Genomic DNA, 21321 nt, shown 5'->3' on the forward strand with positions numbered 1-21321 from the left:
TTTTGAGGGAACATATTTTAACTGTACCTGAAACATCTCCTCTTTGAAGCTAGCCCATTGTTCAGCTATTGTTTCAACCTTTTGTTCCAGTCTATCCAGCCCAACTCTGTTGTTGCCCCATTGAAGTTGGCTGTCCCCAACTAATTATTCTTACTCTGGATTGCTCATTGCCCTATTCTATCATTATCATAAACCTTGTGGTCAATTATCATTGTCTCCTAAATGTTCCCCTACTGACACTTGATATTTATGAAAGGGAAATGATAAATCTGTTTAAACTAAATTGAGGCTATAATAAGTAGAGTAGATCGGAAGGAAATAGTGCACATAGTGATTTTAATTTTCAAAAAGCATTCAATAAGATGCTAAGAAGTTATGACACAAAATTAGGACTCATGAGGCAATTCATTAACAAACAGAATAGTCATTTCAGAATTACAGCTATAACTAATGTGGTACTGCAATGATCAGTGCTGAGGTTTAAGGTATTTACAATTAATATCAATAACTTAGATGAGAGGCTGCATATAATATATCCAAGTTTCTTGCTGACTTGAAGATAGAGGGAAAGTAAGCTGTGAGGAGGCTGCAAGGAAGCAGAAAGGTTTTTGTGAAGATTTGTAGCTCAGGTGCCGGTTGCAGTTGTTATAGGTATGTTCACTGAGCTGCGAAGTCAGTTTTGCAGACATTTCGTCCCCTGTCCAGGTGACATCCTCAGTGCTGTGGAGCCTCCTGTGAAGTGCTGATGTACTGTGTCGGTTAGAATTTATTTGGTTTTGTTCCCACTGCTTCCGGTTGCTGGTTCCGGTTGTTCGTTGCAGTGGTCGGTATATTGGGTCTAGGTCAATGTCTTTATTGATGGAGTCCGTGGATCAGTGCCAAGCTTCAAGAAATTCTCTGGCTGTCCTCTGTTTGGCTTGTCCTATAATTGCTGTGTTGTCCCAGTCCACATACATGAACATCAACTAGCCACTAAACGCCACAACTAGCTATCTCTAGTAGCTATACACACAAACAACAAGGAGCACAAAGTCGACTCGGACAACACAACAATAATAGGACAAACCAAACAGAGGACAGCCAGAGAATTTCTAGAAGCATGACACTCATCCATGGACCCCATCAATAAACACATTGATCGAGACCCAATATACTGACCACTGCACCAAACAACCGGAAAGAGTGGGAACAAAACCAAATAAGTTCCAACCGACACAGTACAGAAGCGCTTCACAGGAGGCTCCATTGCACTGAGGATGTCACCTGGAAAGAAGATGAATCGTCTGCAAACTGACTTCCCAGTTCGGCGAACATACCCACAACAACTGAAGCTGCAATAAAATAGGCAAGGTAGGTAAGTGGGCAAGAGTATAGCAGATGGAATGTAATATATACAAATGTGAAGTTGTTAACTTTGGTAAGAAAAATAGAAGAACAGAATATTTTGTAAAAGATAGAAGACTGAGAGATATCGGTATTTAGAGGGATCTGGTTGTTGTTGGACATGATTTGTACAAATTTAATACATCAGTACATCAAGCAGTTAGGCAAACAATGGAGTATTAGCCTTTATGACAAAAGATTTGGAGTATGAGCAGTCTTTCTGCAATTGCTAAAGGTCTTAATGAGACTATAACTGGAATATTGTAACAAAAATAAAGCGCTAGAGAAACTCTGAGGGTCTCACAGTGTCTGCGGAGAGAGAAAAAGAGTTCATGTTTCAAGTTCAGTATAAAATTCTCAGACTTGCAGCATTTAAGATTTTCTGGCAACAGTGGTTACCAATTCATCTAAATTGCTTTTGGTTGGTATTTTAATGTGATGAACCTTTTCACAGGAATGGGTTAATAAGTTCAGTAACACAGTAAGTGAGGTTCAACCTTGCTCACTTGTGTGTGGATATTGGAGTCTGTTTATGAAGTAAAAACAGAGGTTGCTGGAGAAATTCAGTAGGTCTGACAGCATCTGTGAGGGGAAAGCAGAGTTAATGTTTCGGGTCCAGTAACTCTTCTTCAGAATTGGACCTGAAATGTAAACTCTGCTTTCTCACCACAGATGCTGCCAGACCTACTGAGTTTGTTGAGCAACTTCACTTTTGTTTCAGATTTCCAGCATCTGCAGTACTTTATTTTATTTCTGGTCATGAAGTACTGTTTTCTAATCTACTGTCTTAACACTTTATATCAGGAAAGCTAGTTTAAGAAGTTAGTAACTTAAATGTGAAATATCAGCATTAAAGTTCTGTAATTTTGGAAACTTGGGCTGATGTCTTTAGAATCTGGCACATAACATTCTGTGTAGGTTATCATGTAAACTTGATGACGAGTACGACTCCTTCACCTTACTATGTCTCTGATACCCCAGAAAAAGCTCCCATAACATTCTTATGGCATTTCAATTTCTTCTCAAAGTATTCTGCAGGAGTTTTGAGTGACACATCTAATTTATATCAAATAGTGGTAATTTCTGGGCATTTCATGCTGTAAATCTGAAAGCACTAAGAACTAGATTAAGGCTTCTCAAAGTCAAGACAGAAGACTCATTCTTTCTGGTAAAAGAACGGTGCTAACTAGCATTAACCTGATTTTTGCACAAAGCAAAACTTTTCCACATAAATCTGTATTAGCCATGATGAAGATGACCTTTCCTCAGGCCAATGTCCACCTCCTCAACTGGCTCAAACTGATGGGTAAGGATATGTTTTATTGTCGAGTGTTCCTTTGCATTGCAAATGAAACTACCTCAATACTGATTTATTTCCTTCTACACTTTTGTGGCTGGGATCAGGTTACATTTGGTGGAAAATTATAAATCTGTCTCATATTGTCCTTCTGACCCATATAATCAAATTTTTTCTTTGCTAAGCAGGTTGGGAGTCCAACCTCTCTCTTAGCCCTTCTTTTAATTGTTAGAAGAAGGTTGAGAGGTGACTTAATAGAGACATATAAGGTAATCAGAGGGTTAGATAGGGTGGACAGGGAGAGCCTTTTTCCAAGTATGGTGACGGCGAGCACAAGGGGGCATAGCTTTAAATTGAGGGGTGATAAATATACGACAGATGTCAGAAGTAGTTTCTTTACTCAGAGAGTAGTAAGGGTATGGAATGCTTTGCCTGCAGTGGTAGTAGATTCGCCAACTTTAAGTACATTTAAGTTATCATTGGACAAGCATATGGATGTACAGGGAATAGTGTAGGTTAGATGGGCATCAGATTGTTATGACAGGTCGGCGCAACATTAAGGGCTGAAGGGCCTGTATGCGCTGTAATGTTCTATGTTCTAACACAGGAAAGTCTAAGCTGATGTATCTTCTTACTAAATTTCAGCTCTGGAGCACAGTTTCCAAGTTAGTAGTGAAATGGCATTATCACTGTTCAGGTGCTTCCCTGGGAAAGTAACCTAATAAGGCATATTCTGGAGTTCTTGTGCCACAGTAGTAGTGTCTCTGCCTCTATACCAGGAGACCCAGGTTCAAGGCCCCCTGCTTCAGAGCTATGTAACAACATCTCTGAACAGGTTGAGTAGAAAACATATTTTTTAAAAAAGCAAGACTAATTACAGGCTAATTGTCATTCTGGTTTGGGACTTCTGTAGTTAGCCAGTTACTTGGCTCTGTCAATGGAGAGAGTATAGATTAACTCAATTTGAGGAAATTCCAAAGACTGTAATTGGTGCTTAGTCTGAAGCATGATAAAATGTCTCAAAATGAAGCTGGAACGCGCTGAAACTGGATTTGCAATTTTTCTTTCAGAAAAATATTCAATGAAATAATTGCAAAAGACTTTCTTAGATGTTGGCAATTCTAGTGAACCTTCCATGTTTGTCTTCTATAAATATCCTTTACAAATGGAAATATTAGTCCTCTTGTATCTGGAGAAAGAATAATTTATGTAACTCCAAGTGATCCAGGTCTGTGTCAGAAGAGTGAAATAGTGATTGTTTATTTTTGTTTCCATCCTCAAGAATTTTGAAATATGTTGAAAAGGTGACACATTAGCAAATTGAGGAATTCTAATGAATTCTAATGTAAGACTAAAGCACCTTACTTTAAATTGTGAATTTGATAAAATAAGAAAGTCTACCTGAAACTGATCACAGTGTAGTCTGACCTTGGATTTATGTGTTTAATAAGCACTCTGATTCCTACGTGCAGTTTTCAACACTTGTTATTGGATGTTTGGAGCCTTGACAGATTTATTTTATTTTTGAGGAGGCCAGTTGTATCTTGCCTCAACGAATCACAACTTGCGAAACAGTGAATGCAGCATTTAGGCCCTGAGCTATTAGTGCTGACTATTCTTGCAAAGAGGTTTAGTTCAGGTTGGGACTCTGTCCTTTTATTTCAAGAATTCAAGTTCAAATCTCGATGATTTACTTTCCAGCTATTGCTGAGAAACATTTCTGAATAACCACATTTTTTTTGACAGGTTGACCTTCACTTCATGAAGAAGATACCTACTGGAGCCGAAGCCTCTAATGTCTTGGTTGGCGAGTTGGACTTCCTGAAAAGACCAATTGTAGCTTTTGTGCGTCTTTCTCCAGCTATCCTTCTTACAGGACTTACTGAGGTTCCAATTCCTACCAGGCCAGTAGATGATTCACTTTTCTGTCGCTTTTCATGGAATGTTATAGTGCATGATTTCTGTTAGAATATTTTACCTTTTACATCTGAAATATTTGCATAGTTAATGATTTTACAACACTTAGTGACTGTTATAGAGCAGTATCCCCCTCGCCCCGAACAGCCAAAAGTTGAATCACTGGTTAGCCCAATTCTAAGTTTTATTGGTTAAGTTAGGATTATTGTCCAAAAACAACCAACTGAAATGGTGCTAGGGTTCTTTTAACATTCTTCTAAAACACTAGAACAAGCAGCATATAAAAGACAATACAGGACTGGAGTATCAGCCTTAATATGGACTGAAGCTAAATGCATGGGTCCCTGTGTGTGCCTGCATCCTTGTGTGTATTCATGTATACATGAGGACCTTTTAATTTGACAATGTCAGATGTGTATTCAGTTACATTTCTCACAAAGTGGAAGGATAACATCTATAGCTTGTGAATTTTTTTTCCCCAAAATCCAATGAAGCCCTCCTGATTTAATGCTGTTAGGACATCGGTTCAAGTTGTACCACAGCAGCTGATGGAATTTAAATTCAATCGAAATTGAAATTGAAAGGTAGTCCCAGTTAACACTCAACATTCATGAGTATGGTGGGTGGATCCACTCACAAAATCTCCAGATTACTCAAGAACATTCACTCAATTCAGAGAAAAGTTGTTCCTTTGAATAGAATGGATGGCATTGGTGAGGAGTTGTGGAGTGATTGTAACAAGGTCAGCTAGGTGGATTTCATGAGGCTGTTAATCTGGGCCAATCAGGTAGCCCTGGCTGACTGTTATGAAGGTGTAGAAGCATACTGTACTCCTAAGAGAGTTGAAAGACTTAGAGAAGTACATAGAGTGCTGGAGAATTTACAATGTAACTTCTGGTTCAGAACAGCTAGCACTGGCTGGGTTGTCTGGAGACCAAACCAAATTCAAATTCGACCTATCAGTTTAAATTATACCCCAAAATACCAACCTCCAAGTTTGAATTTAGGATATTGACAATATTGAAACCCAATGAAACGATCCATGCTTTTGGGGTATAAGACTGGGGAAAATTGAACAGTTGGAGAGGAGAACCGCCAAGCCACCAGCTTGTACAGACTGCCTGAAAAATAGCTTTCTTAAAGGTACATTTATCTATCAATGACCTGTGAAACAGAAATCCTGAGGAAGAAGAAAATCTACAGAGGAGGATACAAAGGGAAGATTCGACAACTGCCTGGCTTCGAAATTTGAATTTTGGTAAATCTTAATTGGGGGTTTTATCAGACTAGTATTACAGAAGGGAAAGTAAAAGATAGATATTGTAGAAGGAGTTGTAAGTAGTTGTTAATTACTCCTTGTTATACTTTAAGAAATAAAGTTGTTACTTTTTACTTTAAATAGTTCTTGGCCTCTTGGAATTTCGCAGATTACAGCACAGGGTGAATCTTTTCTGTGTGGCTCGGGTTTAAATTAGCAGGGGGGGTGTGGGGCTTTACCGTGTGTCGTAACAGTTTGGGTTTTTTTGTCTCCAGGCAACCCAACCAGTGCTAGCTGTTCTGAACCAAAAACATTGTAAATTCTACACCACTCTGTATACTTCTCTAAGTCCTTCACAGAGTAAACCCTCCCCACCCCCACCCCCAACTAATTTAAACCCGACACACAGAAAAGATTCACCCTGTGCTGTAATCTGTGAAAATTCGAGACGCCTAGGACTATTTCATGTAAAAAGTAAGAAATTTATTTCTGAAAATATAACAGAGAATAATTAACTAACAACTATTTACAACTCCTTCTACAATACCTATCTTTTACTTTCCCTTCTATAATACTAGTATGATACAACCCCTGATTAAGATTTACCAAAATTCAAATTTTCCAGCTCCGCGAGCAACATGGCAGTTGGTAAAAACAAGAGGCTGACCAAGGGAGGCAAAAAGGGTGCTAAGAAGATGATCGTGGACCCCTTCTCCAAGAAGGATTGGTACGATGTTAAGGCTCCAGCGATGTTTGACATTAAGAATCTGGGCAAGATTGGTTACAGGGACTCAGGGAACTAAAATTGCCTCAGAAGGCTTAAAAGGCCGTGTGTTTGAGCTGATTTGCAGAACGATGGAGTGGCCTTCCACAAATTTAAGTTGATCGTGGAGGACATTCAGGGCAAAAACTGTCTGACCAACTTCCATGGCATGGACGTAACACATGATAAGATGTGCTGTATGGTTAAAAAATGGCAGACCATGACTGAAGCCCACATTGATGTCAAAATACTTGCTTCACCTGTTTTGTGTTGGATTCACCAAGAAACACAGCAACCAGATTCGTAAAACTTCCTAAACTCAACATCCACCAGAGAAATACGCCACGCTCGAGAAAGAACTATTGAGTTTGGTACTGGTCTTACAACATTTTAATGTGTATGTCACGAACAATGTGTCGGAGATGGTTGTGTATATGGATCACAATCCTCTTACATTCTTAGAACACTTTAAAGACAAGAATATGAGATTATTTCGTTGGAGTCTTATGTTACAGACTTTTAATTTAAAAATCGTACATGTTGCAAGAATGTAATCGCAGATGCATTATCGCGGATTTAACTGATAAAGTTTAGATAAGATTTGTATTTATTTAATGTTATTTATATATATATATTATATATATAGGTATATGGGAGAAGTTAAGGTGAACGTAGATTAAAGTTATCTGTATGTTAGGTTAATGTTCTTAAAGAATAGAAAAAAAATGAAGCCATATTTTCATTATGATAATTCATTTTTTTCTTAAGGGGGGAAGGTGTTATGAAGGTGTAGAAGTGTACTGTATCTTTAAGAGAGTTGACGGACTTAGAGAAGCACACAGAGTGCTGGAGAATTTACAATGTAACTTTTGGTTCAGTGCTAGCTGTTCTGAACCAAAAGTTACATTGTAAATTCTCCAGCACTCTGTTTGCTTCTCTAAGTCCTTCAACTTTCTTAAAGGTACACTACACTTCTACACCTTCATCACACTGACAAATGGGGAACAGGGGAGTCAGATATCCTGCTCATTCTGAGAGCTGGCTCTGAGGGAGCTGGATCAGTGTCAAGGACTCTCCATGTGTAAATAAGGGTTACAGGGTACTGGCCCCTGTGGAATTAGTTCAAACTGTTTCTCCAGTCATGGGTATACATTTCCTTCTGACAGTTTTATCAGTAAACCTGGGAAACAAAGGAGAGAACCAACCTGTAATTGGAGGAGTGGGGTGAGTGACAGCTTTCAGTGGGGAGGGATGGGGGATTGGGAAGCAAGACCATGCAATTGGGTGATGGTGGGGAGTAGAGAGTGGAGAGGAGCATGAGTAGGAATGAGGTGGGTCTGCAATGGGTGGAAAAGGTCTGAAAGGGGAGAGAGATGCTGCAGAGAAGGGAAAGTAGTTTAAAATTTTTCATCAATGAAATGCTCACTTAAAAGGGAAAAGGAATAATGAGGTAATACATTCTTTGCAAATTTGTGTGAAGTCTCTTGATTAAAGCTGCAGCAGTTCAGCAAGTACGACATGGGGGGAGATATAATGGGTGGGATTGCAATAGATGCTGTCAATTGTGTAGTTTGAACTGTTTTGAACAGGTTTATTTTGTAAATATTTTCATTTTTTGTTATAGCTCAAAGCATCTAGCAAACTGGATTATTTGTGGTGTAATAGCTGAGTTACAGACAATGTATTTTTGATTTATGTTTTTTTGATTGAAATGGAAAAAGGGGTGTTTTTCACTCAGTTAAGATGACTGGCAGAAAACTATGAATTTGGTTTAACCCTCAATAGGATGCTGAGAGACTATCTGGTATGCGAGATTCATGATAAAACCATGCAGAAACACCTGCTAGCTGAAGTCCAACTGGATTTCAAACTGGCACTATAACTGGCTTTAATATTGGAAAATGTGGCAAGTAGAGCATATGAGTTGCAGGGTATTCTGGTGGAAGTGGACATCCACACCAGTCAAACTGAGCTTGGGGAACACCACTTGAGTAAAGGCAATTGCACAGCCTCACTCAGGAACATAGCCTGAACAGAGGGACCCTAGGTCAGTCCACAGTAAAACCCCAAAACAAAACCAAGCCTCGGCCAAACAGTTAAAATTTTCTTCAGGATCCAGGCTGGCAAGCCATTCTAGTTGCTGCTAGTAAGTGGACTCCAGAAAGCAAAAGAGTCCTACTGGACCTAAGTAGAGTAAGAGAACTCAAAGGCCAATATCCAGGAGAGTTCGTACCCTGAAAAGTCCACCTACATACAATTTGGAACTGTTAAATTGCTTAGCAATATCAAAACCAGAACCAATCAAGATGGTGTCCTGATAACCGAGAAGACTGATAAAGAACACTTAGAGAACTTGAATATATGCCTATGAATTTTTCTAAGACAGGCGTATGCCTAAGAAGGGAAGAAATGTGTGTTCCAGGCACCCCAAGTGACCTGCTTGGGCTCCAGGTTTGACAATCCTGCGTACACTCATTGGAAGATAAAGAGAGGGCAATCAAAGGTGCCTGGCTCCCATGTTTGTCCAGGAGCTTAGGTCATTTCTTGGGCTGGTAAATTATCATGGAAGGTTCACACATAACCTTACATCCATCCTGAAACCTTCGCATCAACCCCTAAAAAAGGGTCTGCCTTGGAAATGGTCGCATAGACAGGCCATAGCTTAAGGGGAGGTGATGGTGTAGTGGTATTATTACTGGACTTTTCTTTAAAAGTATTTTTATTGAGAATTTTTCTCTTTACAAAATTATAAAATTACAAAAATATAACAATTTAAAATTGTAACAACAATGACAATGAACTAACTACTATCCTGCTCTACAAAACAAATCAAAACTACACTCACTACAAATCAATAAATAAGTAAATAAATACATACATAAATATCACCACTCAACGCAACCACACCAAAGCTCCCAACCTTCGGGACCATTAATTATTACACCCATATTTATCCGGGATTCTTCATCCCAGGGCACAAAGCTCAGTAAACCTAATAATCATGGCTAAACAAATGCACTAATTAAAATGGCAGACAAGTCTGCTTCCAGATAATTCAAAAAGGTCTGCCATGTCTTATAAAAAAGTTCTGTTTTATGGTGCACCCTGTTTGTGAGGAAATCCAAAGAGATGTGTTCCATAATTAACTTACGCCACCCTAGCAGGCCTGGAGGGTTCTCAGACACCCAGCACATCAGAATGTTCTTCCTCACACAGTAAGTGAGAATATTAAATAGCTTTTTCCCATGTACGCCTAACGAAAATAAATTCAGCAGACTCAATAGAAGAGAGACTGAGTCTACCTTAACTTCGGTCCCCAGGACCCCCTCTATTACTTCTGCCACAGCGCTCCAGTACCTATGAAGCTTGTGGCATGACCACAAACAATGAGTGAGGGTACCTATGCTTATTTTACACTTGGGGCACATTGATGAGATGCTCCCTTTTTGAATTTCGCAAGACGATCTGAGGCCTAATGAACCTTAGGAAGAACCTTCAACTGCATAGCATGTGTCCTGTTACAGATCGAGATCTTTCTCACGTTTCCCAAATGTCCTCCCATGTCACTGAGGGGATCTCCACTCCCAACTCTTGCTCCCAGACCTCACATAGTTGCTCAATGTCATTTGAGGCACCGCACCCCAATAGGTAGTAAAGAGTATTAACCGAGAGAGTGCTTGCGGCATGAAGCACTCTCCTCTCTGTGTCAGACCTATAGGGGTTGGTCAAAAGCGTAATCTTTTTTTGGATAATGTCCCTAACCTGAAAGTAACAAAAAAGATCCCTGCTGAGCAATCCATAATCGTGACTCATTTGGTTGAAGGACATCATAACCTCACACACACACACCCCCCCCCCCCCCGCCTCCCAAACAGGCCTCCTAAACAAGAGACTCCCCTAGTTGCCCACAGTTTTGAATCCAGGGTCCATCATCCCTGGCCAGAATCCCGGCATGCCAACTATAGGGGTGAGAAAGGAGGTTTCAGATAAACAGGCTTCACTCTGTTGCATTGCTGTCCATGCTTTAACTGTATTAATAATGATTGGATTCCGACAGTATTCCATAACTGTCCTCACCTTTATTCATGAACAACAGGGGGCCTCAATATCCAACCATATTATCTTCAGTCTTCACAAGCCCAGTCACTCACAAAGGACAGAAGGGAGCTTAGTTAGTATCTCTTAATATCCGAAAAGTCTACTCCCCCCAACCCTTGGGGTAACTGCAATTTAGCAAGCTAACGAGGGACCGCCTGTGGCACCAAATAAAAGAACTAAGCTAACCAGTGAGTCTCCACAACATTTGCCTGGGAAACATCAGAGGAGCATTCGTATGGGATGCAACAGATGAGGAAGGACATTCATTTTGATCAGAGCTATTCGAACTAATGAGGAGATTGGCAGGACCTCCCATCTTTGAAGGTCTTGTCTAATCTTGTGAAGCAAGTGAGCAAAGTTAGCCTTAAATAACCAATCAAAGGTGGGAATTACAAAAATACCTAAATAAAGGAAACCCCCCGCAACCATTTAATGGGGAATCTTTAATATTAGGTATTCCCTTAATACCCCCCACGTGCATAGCCTCCGACTTTGCAAAATTGATCTTATATCCCAAAAAAAGAGCCAAATAAATTAATATGTTGTATTAAATGGGGTACAGAAACTGCCAGGTTTGATAAGAAGAGGAGAACATCATCTGCATGTAATGTAATTTTATGTGCTCTTGATCCCACTTCTGGGGCAGCTATGTTAGAGTCCTTATGGATCGCCTCTGCCAGCAGCTCTATCACCACTGTAAACAGTAGCGGTAAGAGGGGACAACTTTGCCGACTGCCCCTACCAATACCGAAATTACTGGATCTTACACCACTGGTGAGAACCGCAGCCAGAGGGTCACTATACAGGACCTCCACCCATCTGATAAAAAACCTTACTTAGACCAAACTGTTCCAAAGAATAAAACAGATATGGCCACTCCACCCAATCGAGTGCCTTCTCTGCCTCTAAAGAGATCACCAAACCCTGGACCAATTGTTGCTGACACACTTGGACTATATTCAGTAATCTTCTAATATTATTGGAGGACCTATGGTTCTTTTTAAAACCCATCTGATCCTCCTTTACAATATAGACAACACCTTCTCCAATCTCAACACAAGTGTCTTGGATAAAATTTTAAAGTTCAAATTTATCCGCAAAGTGGGTCTATATGAAGCATAGTCCTCCAGGGTCTTCCCTTTCTTGAGAAAGAGAGATGTTCACCTCTCTCAGGGATGGCAGGAGGCAGTCATGACTGTACGAATAGTTGTACATGTCCAGCATTGGCCCTGACAGGATATTTATAAATCTTTGTAGAATTCACTTGGGAGACCATCAGGACCGGGCACATTCCCCCTTTGGAACTGTCTTACTGCTTCCTGTATCTCTTGTCAAGAGGGTGTTAAGAAGAGACACCTGTTCCAAGGTCACACCTAGAAGGTCCAGGTTCTTAAAAGAAAACTCCATCATAGCTGACCTATTCTTGCAGCATTCCGACCAATATTGTTCACCGATGTTCCCTGAGGTGGGAATTGAACCCAGGTCTCTGGCGCTGTGAGGCAGCAGTGCTAACCACTGTGCCACCCATGTTGCTGCTCTCCCTTCTGTTGCTTCCGGCTAGCCGAATAAGAGATAACTAGCCCCCTAGCATAGCAGTCTCCCAGAGTGTAGACGCGTAACTTGATAGCCACAAATGCTTTAAATTCACTGGAGAAGTACTTGACAAACTTACTGTCCTTGGGAATAAAAGGATCCATTCGCCAATACCGCAAACCTATTACATTGCCCTTTTTTTTAATAGATATTTTTATTGAAAGTTTAACATATTTTTACAAGTTTACAAATTTAAAAAATCACAAGTATAAACATTTATATACAATTAAATCTTAAATAAATAATAACCAAAATCTATCAAACATAAAAAAGAGATACCGAGAAAAAAAAACAAAACTCAACTAACTGCTAATCTAACTGACAACTAACCATAATTAAGTCTCTTACATTATTCAGGGGAAAATAAATGACGGATAACACAGAAATTGAGTAGTGAGATAAATGCTCGGAATGTGTTAACATCAAATCATAACAAAATCCTTATTAGTGCGGGATTCCTCTCCTAAGGGGCCCCAGACCAGCCAGGTTCGCCATCTGAATTAAATAAAAGCCCTTGTTAGGATGACCGAAATATCTGTATTTGTGTAATTCAAGAAGGGCTGCCATATTTTATGGAATAATTCGGTCTTTCGGTGCACCATATTTGTAAGGAAGTCAAGGGGAGTATATTCCATATTCAGGGAACATTCAGGACCGATACCTGTTCCGGAGTTAGATCCGGAAAGGTCAGGTTTTTAAAAAATGACTGCATCCTCCTAGCTCTGTCTTCGCAATCCTGCGATTTATATAAATCAGAATAAAATGTTCTAAAGATTGCGTTAATCCTTTTATGATCATGAGTCAGAATACCCATACTTGCCTTGATAGACGTAATAGTTTGAGGGGCCTTTTTTTTTCTTTGCGAGAAATGCTAAGTATCTACTAGGTTTATCGCCAAATTCATATAACCTTTGTTTTGCAAATAATATTTCCCTCTTAGCCGTTTGGGTAAGCGTGGTGTTTAGAGCTGTCCTAAGGGCCGTAATCCTTTGTAATTTAATAATAGAAGGTCTGTCAGTATATGCTGTTTCAGCTGCTTTTAAACGAGCTTTGAGCAGACGCTGTTGTCCTCTCTTTAATCTTTTCTGGGTCGCTGAGAATGAAATGATCAAACCTCGCACGTAAGCTTTGATGGTCTCCCACATCATTGATGGATTGCTAACCATACCTGAATTAATTTCTAAAAACGTTTTAAATTCTTGAGAGAAGTACTTTACAAATTTACTATCTTTCATCAGGAATGGATGCATACGCCAACACCGGGGGATGTCTCATTGTTCCTTGCCTTGATTTCCATATATACAGCAGTGTGATCAGAAATTGTTATACTGCCTATTTTACAGGATAATGTGGAATTTTAAAAAATCGTGAGTCAAAAAACATACAGATTCTGGGATGACATTTATGTGGATTGGAGTAAAAAGAAAAATCTCTGCCCTGTATGGAATCTACATACATCTACTAGTCCTAACTCTTTGTTCAGATCCACCAATTGTCTGGATCTGGGAGATACTCCTGCAGTACTCTTGGGAATCCTATCTATTTCCAGATCCATAATAAAATTAAAATCTCCCCCTAAAATTGTATGACGAGCACCGAGAGCCATCAATTTTGAGAAGGCTTCCATTATAAATTTAAAAGGATGTGCCAGGGGACAATACAGATTTAAGATCCCATATTCCTCTCCATTTATAAGGGCTTTAATCAGAATATATTGTCCAGATTCATCTTTTATTTGGTTTAGGATTTTGAAAGGGAAATTCTTCTGAATAAGGATAACAACTCCCCTACTTTTTGAGCTGAAGGAAGAAAAGAAGGCCTGATCAAATCCACCCTGTCATAATTTCAAGTGTTCTTTATTCAATAAGTATGTCTCCTGTAGGAGAGCTATATAAATCCTTTCTTTCTTGAGGTTTGATAATATTTTCTTCCTTTTGACTGGTGAATTACTCCCCTTGACATTCCAGGTGCCACATTTAACCGACTGATTAACCATAATCGTCCAGGCAAGTCCGAGACCCCTCAGGAGAAGAAACCCTATCCAGAACATCCCGAGCATGGAGCATATAAAATTCACAAAAATAAAGGCTCTTTAATACACTCACATCAATATAATAAAAAACTATTTCTAAATTAAAAAAATATAAAACATATTTAAATGGTGATTTTCCCCCTTGTTCCCAGGGGGCATCACTTCCTTTTCAAAAGCCCATCATATCCTCTCCCAACCAGTGCCCCACCCTTGACGCAGGCACCCCACGATAGGATGAAGAAAATTCAAATATACTACTGAGCTAGAATTAACAGTGAGTACCGTACCCCTCCCCCCCACCCATCAACACCAACACCTGGATATATTTGGTAATGTTAATACCATGTATAAACATATGTAACTATAAAATTACACAGTCTCAACAAGTAATAATTAAATATAGTAATACAAAATTACAGGGGAAAACAACCCCACTCCTATAGACAGAGATAAAATAGGATAAGGTAACCACCTCCCCCCACCTACATTAACTAGACCCCCCCCGGCCTCTATATATATAAAAAAGGAAGAAAATCGCTAAGTAGAGAACAAATAAATAAACCTCTCTCCCCACCCCCCGAAGATAATATTAAACAGTAAGGTAATGAAAGGGATTAATTTTTTTTAAAAGTGGGTGTAAACTGGGGTGGAGGGAGAGCAAAACAACATCAATTGACTCTTACAATTTATCTAAGAGAGTCCAAAAATCCTTGGCCTTCTCCGGCAATCTGAAGTTATACATGGACCCTTCATGGCTAAAGTGTAGCATTGCTGGGTAGTGCAAGGAGTACTGAATATTTAAGTCCTTTAAACACTTCTTCGCTTCGTCAAATGCCTTCCTCTTTTGGACCAGAGCTGGGGGAAAGTCCTGGAACAACATAATCTTGGATCCTTTATAAATCATGGCTTGGGGATCTTTCCCAATATTTCTGGAAGCTTCTAAGAGTATCTGCCTCTCCTTATAGCTCTGCAGCCAGAACAGGACCGGGCGGGGGCGCTGGTTCGAGCCGAGCCCGCGTATTGCAACCCGGTAGGCCCATTCCACCTTTACTTGGCCTGATGCAGCCTCCAGATTTAAAAGCTATGGAAGCCACTGTTCGAGAAACGCTGTAAGCTGGCCTTCCTCTTCCCGTGCGGAAAGGCCCACCAAACAAATATTTTTTCGACGACTTTGATTCTCGAGGTCGTCGATGTGATTTTCTAAGGTCCGAACTCGCTGTTCGAGAGTCTGGACCCGATCCACAGCTGATTCTGCTATACCCTCGGACGTCACGGCCTTTAGCTCCGCCCCTCCAGCGCGGTGCTTGATTTCCTCGATGTCTCGGTCGTGCTTTTGTAGAGCGGCCGAGACTGAATTCCATCGGCTCTGGGACTCTTCAATGAAGGCATTGATTTTTGCATCGAGTTTAGAGATTATTTCCACGAGGCTCGCCACCGTAGGTAAGTCCCCCCGGGAGGCTGCGGACACCTCAGCTACAGCTGGGGAGGGTGGGGGAGGGGTTCCTTCCTGCTGAGAACTGCGGGCTCCCTTCCCCCTAGTCATTTTTACAGGAGACTAGACTGTTTAAATTCAGTACTGAGCAACTAATTACATTAAGTAAAAAACTATTTTAAGTGATTTGGTGAGTGTGGAGGAGGTTGATGGCCTACTTTGCCCAAGTCTTGAGAGGAGCACTATAGACTCAGACTTGCTAGGTCGCCGCCACCTTGGATCCCCCGTTCCGTTGCCCTTAATCTCAATCTCCAAACACACTGCCGCATGATGGCAATGTTTCCAATTTTACAAGACATCACCGAATCCAGAAAGCCTGAGGGAGCTAAAAAAAAAGGTCAAGCCTGGTATGACACTTTGTGTGGATTAGAGAAAAAGGTAAAGTCCCTACCCATGGGATAGACACATCTCCAAACGTCCACCAGCCCCAATTCCATGCATAAGTCAACCAGTTGCTTGGATTGTGGAGAGATATTTGGGGGACCTTTGGGCATTCTGTCCACTGTGGGGTCCATGAGGCAATTAAAATCTCCCCCTATGATAGTGTGTCCCGTTTCAAGGGCAATCAACTTAGAAAGTGCATCAATCAGGAATTTGAGGGGGTGTGCCGGGAGACCGGAAACATTTAGGAATCCATACTTTTTCACCATGTATTAAAGCTTTAAGGATTACAAACCGTCCATATTCATCTTTAACTTGATCTTATAACTTAAAAGGGAGACTCTTCTGGACAAGTATGGCCTCTCCCCTGCTCTTAGTGTTAAAGAATGAAAAAAACACTTGATCAAACCCACCCTGCTGTAACTTTAGGTGCTCCTTGTTATCAAGATGGGTTTCTTGCAGCAGGGTAATATCAACCCTCTTCTTCCTGAGACTCGGAAGTAGGTTTTTTTTTCTCTTGACCAGCGAGTGACTCCCCTTAATATTCCAGGTACACCATTTAAGGAGACACTTAGCCATATCCCTCTATAACAACCCTTGAAACCCCGAGAGGAAGAACCCTACTCACAATGAGCCAAGTGTAAATAAATGGAGACTCACGAAGTCTAAAAATCTAAAACTAAGTTAACACTAAGTCTATGTTAACAAAACTTTCAAAAACAATCTCTACTAAAAACCAACAAACTAAACCAATTACAACATAGAAAAAACACTTGATGGGAGACTCTACCCCCTACCCACAGGGGGCACTTACACTACCCACATACACTTCCATAACTCCTTATAGCTTGAGCCATGACCCAAACTCAGGTGAAGAATAAAAGAAATAGATAATATGGACAAAGGAATCAAAAGTGGGCACTTCACACATCCCCAACCCTACATTGAACTCAATTGTCACTGGGAAGAAACAAAGCAACAACATTTTCTGTAATAAAATAATAAAGGAAAAGGCGAAGTATACGAGTAAGAGAAAAAAATAGGGAAAAGAAAGGAGAGTCATTATTGTCCATGTTCTTTGGACCATCCAGCCTATTTCAAAGTGTCCAGAAAGTTGTTTGCTTTTTTTGAGGAGTCAAACGCATGCATGGACCCTTCGTGGTTAAAAGGTAATATTGTAATATTGAATATCCAGATCCCTCAATCTGTTCTACATCTCAGCAAAGAATCTCTTGCGGATCATGGCTGCAGAAAAGTTCTAAAAAATAATCTTTGATCCTTTATAAATTGGGGCCTGTGGATCATTTCCCTGCGATCTGGAGGCTTCCATTACCTTTTATTTTTCCCTATAGGACTGGAATCGCATAGGACTAGGCAGGGGTGCTGGTCCGAACTGGGCCTGTGCACTGCCACTTAGTGAGCTCTCTCAATCTGCACCTCGCCTGCCTTGGCCTCCCAACCCAGAAATCACAGCAGCCATCGTTCGAAGAGATTGGCTGGCTACGCGTCTTCCTCTCGCTCCACCACCCGGATGTTTTTTCTTCGACCTCTATTCTTGAAGTCATTGACCTGTTCTACCGAGGCCCTTACCTGCTTCTCCAGGGCCTGGATACATCCTGCCGAGGACTTGACTACTGTCTCTGATGTCGTGGTCCACTGCTTGACCTCCTCCACTCACTTCCCGAGACTCTGTAGCTCCTGCTCATGCTTCTGCAGCATGGCCAAGATCAATTGCAGCCTGGTGCAATTCTCTCAATCGATGCCTTGATCATCTCCCAGAGTTTCACAAACGCTGCAGCCAGGCCTTGTTGAGTAGGTGAGTCCATTGGGATTCATGACCGATGCTGCAGGAGAATGTCCTGCCTGTTGCAATTTGTTTGGTCCTTTGTCTCTAGTCATCTTCCCTTACTAAAATGAAAAGGTATGTAGCAATTCTACTGATATTAAACTATCAATTTTCTTCAAAATAGCTTAGATGGGGAGGGTAAAAGCACCACTTCGCCTGTGTTATCGTGCAGAGCTCAGCAAGGCAGGCCTGTTAGATTGCCACCATCTTTGCTAATCCAGAGACCTAAGTAATGCTCTGAGGAGCTGGGTTCAAATCCTGTCACAGCACATGGTAGAATTTGAATTCGATAAAAATCTGGAATTAAGAGTCTACTGATGACCATGAAATCATTATTGATTGTTGAAAAAAAACATATCTGGTTCACTAATGTCCTTCAAGGACCATAAGTGTGCCCACATAGAAAAAGAAGGATTGGTGGTTGTATTTGGAGTCAGGAGGTTCCACCAATACCTTTACAAGCGTAAATTCATGGTAATCATGGAGCACAAAAGGTGGTACGGTGGCTCAGTGGTTGCCACTGCTGCCTCACAGTGCCAGGGACCTGGGTTCGATTCCCGCCTTGGGTGATTGTCTGTGTGGATTTCCTCCACGTACTCTGGTCACCTCCCACAATCCAAAGATGTGTAGGTCAGGTGAATTGGCCATGCTAAATTGCCCGTAGTGATAGGTGCATTAGACAGGGGTAAATATAGAGTAAGGGAATGGGTCTGGGTGGGTTACACTTCAGAGGGTTGGTGTGGACTTGTTGGGACAAATGGCCCAATAGGAATTGAATCTAATCTAATAAAGCCCTACTTGATCTGTTTAAAGAGGATGAGGTAGTGCCGCCCATTGCTTCGGGCCACATTCAGCAGTGGGCTACAATACTAAATGCTTATAGTTACAAATTAGTGCACCATCCAGGAGGCCAAGTAACGAATGCGGATGCATTGAATCACCTGCTGCTAGCAGATATACCATCAGTGGTGCCCCCAATGGTAGGGTCTGTAACCAAATTAAATTTTCTGGCCACTCTCCCAGCTAACAATATCAGACCTTGGACACCGAAAGATCCAGTCCTTTCCAAATTGAAACAGCTGGTATTAATGAGGAGACCAAAGAGCCGTCACAACTAGAGTCAAAACCTTTTTGGACCCAGAGAGACCAACTCACAGTAGAGGATGGCATATTGTTATGGGGAGTGAGAGTGATTGTCCTGAACAAAGGTCGCCATCAAATTCCAAAGGTTGCTACTTTCATTTCAAAGGACAAGGGCAGCAGATGCATGGGAATATCACCATCTTCAAGTTCCTCTCCAAGCCACTCACCACCCTGACTTGGAAATATATTGGTGTTCCTTCACGGTCGCTGGGTCAAAATCCTGGAATTCCCTCCTGAAGGGCACTGTGAGTCAACCCACAGCAGGTGGACTGCAGTGGTTCAAGAAGGCAGTTCGCTACCACCTTCTCAAGGGCAACTAGGGACGGGCAATAAATGCTGGTCAGCCAGTGATGCCCACATCCCACAAATGAATTAAAAAATAATTTAGTGCTGGCTGAACTCCACAAGGATCAGCTAGGGGTTTCCAAAATGAAAATGTTGATGAGAAGTTATGTCTGGTGGCCAGGATTAGATGCAGACATAGCTGCATGGGTGGGGCAGTGCCCAGATTGCCAATAAGGACAAAAATTACCACCATCAGCTTCTCCACATTCATGGGAATGGCTGGGTAAATCCTGGACTCAACAAACTATCCGGGTCCTTTAATCAGATTCAATGTTCTTAGTTGTTGTAGATGCCCACTCAAAGTGGTTGGACATGCGTAGGTTCCATTAGTCAAATACAGGGATGACGATAGAAAAACTGCACGGATCCAGGAAGTGTTGATCTCCGATAATGGGTCACTGTTTAAGAGCAGGGAATTTTGGTATTTCCTAAAGAAGTTTGGGATTTGACACGTAAGGACAGCTCCTTACTACCCATCATCCAATGGTCTGACAGAAAGAGCAGTCTAAACTTTGAAGGCTGGATTGAAGAAACACCCTACAGCTTCACTGGATATCAAACTGTCCTGGTTCTTGTTTGTTTTGTAAATATATTTATTAGCAAATTTTTTTTTAACTTTACACACATATAAAACTCTTGAAAAATACAATCATAACAAATATCAGTATAATAAAAAGAAAAAAAACCACAAATTACAATACAACTACTGTCTACTAACTACTAACCTACCCTATAATACAAAACAAACCCTAACACTGTGCAAAGCAACACCAAAAAAAGAAAGAAAAGCGAAAAAAAACAAAAAAAATCACAAAATACAGAACAGCTATGCTCAGCGCAAAGCTCTCAAACAAAGGAACGGGAGCATTGTATATATACCCGTATTAACTCAGGAGACCCCCTGCAGGGCCCAGGGCTTGACAAATCTATCCTGGTTAAACAAGCACCCTAGTTAAGACAACTGACAAATCTATATCCAAATAACTCAAGTAGGGCTGCCATGTCTTATAAAAATGGTCTGTTGTGTGGTGCACCATGTTTGTAAAAAAGTCCAAGGGAATGTGCTCCATAATTAATTTCTGCCATCCCAGCAAGCCCAGTGGGTTCTCAGATACCCAGTTCATCAGAATATTCTTCCGTACACAGTGTGCACGAATATTAAATAGTTTCTTCCCATGCCCGTTGAAAGATGGTAAATTTGGTAGACCTAAGAGGAGAGATATCGGGTCTACTTTGACTTCAGTCCTCCATACCCTCCCAATCTCTCCCGCCACAATGTTCCAATAAACACTGAGCCTGTAGCATGTCCAGAAGCAATGGGTAAGAGTACCTACATTTATTTTACATTTGGGGAACACTGAAGATGCCCCTTTTTTAAACTTCACTCCTAACTCTTGCTCCCAGACCTCACATGTAGTATCTCGGGTTTAGCCACTTCCCAAATATAAATTAAGCCCTTACCTTTCCCGGCAGCCCTCGCTTCACTCCACCTTCTCTCCTCGCCACTCTGTCAAATGGAGGTTAGGGATTTCATCCAGAAGAAGACTACTCTTCTCACTAAGCCCTATAAGCCTGTTACAGAGAGGTTGCTACGTTCCACAAGCACCCTTTCGGTTAGTGCCCTCTATCGCCTGCTGGGTGGCAGGGCCTGGCAGGATATTAACCGGTTATGTGAGGTCTGGGAGCAAGAGTTAGGAGTGGAGATCTCTTCTGAAACATGGGAGAATACTTGAAAGATCTCAATCTGTAATGGGACATGCACTATGCAGTTAG

General features: G+C 41.1%; 1 protein-coding gene and 1 pseudogene across 3 annotated transcripts in view; both read left to right on the forward strand.

The window, feature by feature from the left end:
- Window positions 1-21321, forward strand: part of LOC140471127 (electroneutral sodium bicarbonate exchanger 1-like) — a 767860-nt gene that overhangs the window by 584910 nt on the left and 161629 nt on the right. For all 3 annotated transcript variants that reach the window (XM_072567015.1, XM_072567017.1, XM_072567016.1), the window contains exon 8: window positions 4427-4584. In XM_072567015.1, the coding sequence (XP_072423116.1) occupies window positions 4427-4584 (158 nt within the window). The remainder of the gene's footprint in view (window positions 1-4426; window positions 4585-21321) is intronic.
- On the forward strand, window positions 6368-7216 carry LOC140471128 (small ribosomal subunit protein eS1-like; annotated as a pseudogene).

Source organism: Chiloscyllium punctatum, chromosome X (genome assembly GCF_047496795.1).
Source record: "Chiloscyllium punctatum isolate Juve2018m chromosome X, sChiPun1.3, whole genome shotgun sequence".
NCBI lineage: Eukaryota > Metazoa > Chordata > Chondrichthyes > Orectolobiformes > Hemiscylliidae > Chiloscyllium > Chiloscyllium punctatum.